Source organism: Limulus polyphemus, unplaced genomic scaffold, assembly GCF_000517525.1.
Source record: "Limulus polyphemus unplaced genomic scaffold, Limulus_polyphemus-2.1.2 Scaffold278, whole genome shotgun sequence".
In the NCBI taxonomy this organism is placed as follows: Eukaryota; Metazoa; Arthropoda; class Merostomata; order Xiphosura; family Limulidae; genus Limulus; species Limulus polyphemus.
Window position 1 is genome coordinate 90,862 of NW_013665888.1, and position 2,662 is coordinate 93,523.

General features: G+C 30.5%; 1 protein-coding gene across 1 annotated transcript in view; it reads left to right on the forward strand.

The window, feature by feature from the left end:
* LOC106456983 (serine/threonine-protein phosphatase 1 regulatory subunit 10-like) overlaps positions 1-2,662 on the forward strand; it is a 98,370-nt gene that overhangs the window by 88,192 nt on the left and 7,516 nt on the right. Inside the window, exons 11-13 of the mRNA XM_022382792.1 lie at positions 541-742; positions 1,475-1,633; positions 2,207-2,325. Coding sequence (XP_022238500.1) covers positions 541-742; positions 1,475-1,633; positions 2,207-2,325 — 480 coding nt within the window. The remainder of the gene's footprint in view (positions 1-540; positions 743-1,474; positions 1,634-2,206; positions 2,326-2,662) is intronic.

Genomic DNA, 2,662 nt, shown 5'->3' on the forward strand with positions numbered 1-2,662 from the left:
GTGGTAATACTATAACTTATACTTGTATTACGTTGTCGGTTAGTTATAGTAATTATAATTACATACTATATAGTTACTGTGTAGTAGTATATATATATATATATATACTGTATTCTGTGTAGTATATATATATATATATATATACTGTATTCTGTGTAGTATATATATATATACTGTATTCTGTGTAGTATAATGATACTTGATACATCTGAGAATAATTTCTTAAGGTATTTATTAAAACGCTTGCATTAAGGTGTTTTTTCAAAAGCTTGACGTATTTATAATGGTAACATAAGTATAGATTGGTATCCCACTTTATTTGACATCAAGAAGTTTTTTTTTTAAATGTAGAATAGCTATCTATAGCACAGGAGTATGTTGCTATAATATTAGAAGTTTATCTACTGTTCATTAGATCTACCCCCTAGTAAAAGTTGACAGTATCCAAATTGTTTTCATTTCCTGAAGAATGGATTATTTTACATTCATGTAGATCATAAATACTTCATTCAAATTTAATATTCTTAATTTTTTTTTCAGTTTTACAAAGATACTCTAGAAACTTCCATGGAAGAAAAGGAAGAAACTGAAGGAGGGGAGCCTAAGGTGTCTGAAAGAAAAGAATCCACTTCCTCCACTATCATCGAAGAATCCCCACAATCCCCAACAGAAACACCAGTAGCTCCTGACAGCACCAAACAAGCAATAAGAGAACAGCCAGTTGATGATACAGGAGAAGCTGGTAAACTTTTAAATGGAGATTTATTCATGTTTCTTCTCTATTTTTTTACTGATTTTTTGCTGTGATGACTAAAAAAATATTAGAATGTTTCTGCATATAAACTAACTTCTATAGACTGTGAATAAACAGAGTCCTGACTAAGAAAATTTAAATGAATGATGTGAAGTGTCAACACAGTTATTAAAAACTGTTTCTGCGATCATACCAATAAAATGTCGGTGTTTGTGTTGCTTAATAATCAGAAAATCCTGACTGTTTTTTTTCTAGCCTATTAACTAATGTGCTGTTTATGTATTCCTAAGTGTTTCATAGATATAAATGAAGCTACGTACATTAGTGTTTACATGAAAGCATTGTGTTACATACTAAAAATAGCAATTGGTATTTATTGGTTAATATTTCTAGAAAAACATTTACAAATGTTTCATTGTCAATTGTAGATGTTATGTAGGAGCTGGTAATGTCTTCATTGTTTTGTGTCATATAAATTGGCTTGATAACATTGCCTTTGTAATTTGTGGTTTGCACTTGTCACGTGTGTTAAACTAATAATGGACAGTGTTTGTGAAGTTTCATTGATTGGTGATTAGGTATTTGTGAAATATACAAGTTACCCAAGAAAAAAAAAAAACTCGTAGAAATAATAAGTTTGAACACTATTTGTATAAGATCATTTATAAAGAAACTTAAAAATTCATGAACCTGTTATAATTATTTTTTTTGTCCTTATAGCTGACTGGATGGAGTCCGAAAAGGATCGGACCATTCAGTATCCACTACAGTCCATTTTATCACATGGCAAAAGGAAGAAAGAAAAGAAAATGGTGAAATGGCCTCAGGAACACAAGTTACAACAAGTATATTTTTTTGAAATGGATGAAACCGAGAGAGGTAACTACATTTTAGTTTGGTTTATTTTTATACCTTGATTTATTAACCTTGATGTTCTGATAAAAAAAACCTTTTGAAATCTGCTCACAAACATTGTTTACAGAATACGTTTAACAGAGTTCCAAATGTTAACAGTATAATAGTTTTATTTTTATTTTTTTTCAAATACTCAAATAATGTTCTTGTACATGTATTAGGGTGAAAGAGTCATATTCAATGAACTTGTCTTATATGCATATGTTGATGTCTGTCTATCCCTTCTTGGTTCAATGATTTTTAATTCTTCTTTACATTTATCCAACAGTATTTATTTAGCCCCTCTTGTTTCAGTCAAAAACAAAGTTTAAAAAGAATATTTTTAAATATAGTTCCAGACTTTTTTTTTTTTCAAAATTTATAATTGTAGCTTTTTTCATCACAACCTTATTTTTGCCTATCTCTGTATATGTACTGGTAATAATTCATTTCAAGATTTCCACTGGTTGTTTATTTTTATTTTTGTCATTTAGGTTTTTTTTTAAACTCCGTTAGGTTTATTAAAATTTTGAACTTCTGCATTCTTTTATTTTTTAGTAAATGTAAACCACACAAAGGAATTTGGAGATATGAAACACATAGAAATGAGGTTGGAGAGGCAAGCCAGAGAAACAGTTCGTCGGTTGATGGACGACCATATGGAGGAAACTATCCCTGTAAGTTCAGTTATGGTTGATATAAAAGCTGAAAATGTGACATTTGGTACTACATAAAAATTAACAATTAATGTCTGTTAGAGACATTAATGTCTGTTAGATATGCCTTCTACTGATTATTTACTTGTTCATAAATATACCCAAGTGCACGTACACATGATTAGTAGCCCCAAGTGCACGTACACATGATTAGTAGCCCCAAGTGCACACACACATAATTTGTAGCCTCCAAGTGCACGTACACATGATTAGTAGCCTCCAAGTGCACGTACACATGATTAGTAGCCTCCAAGTGCACATACACATGAATTAGTAGCCCCACGTGCACGTACACATG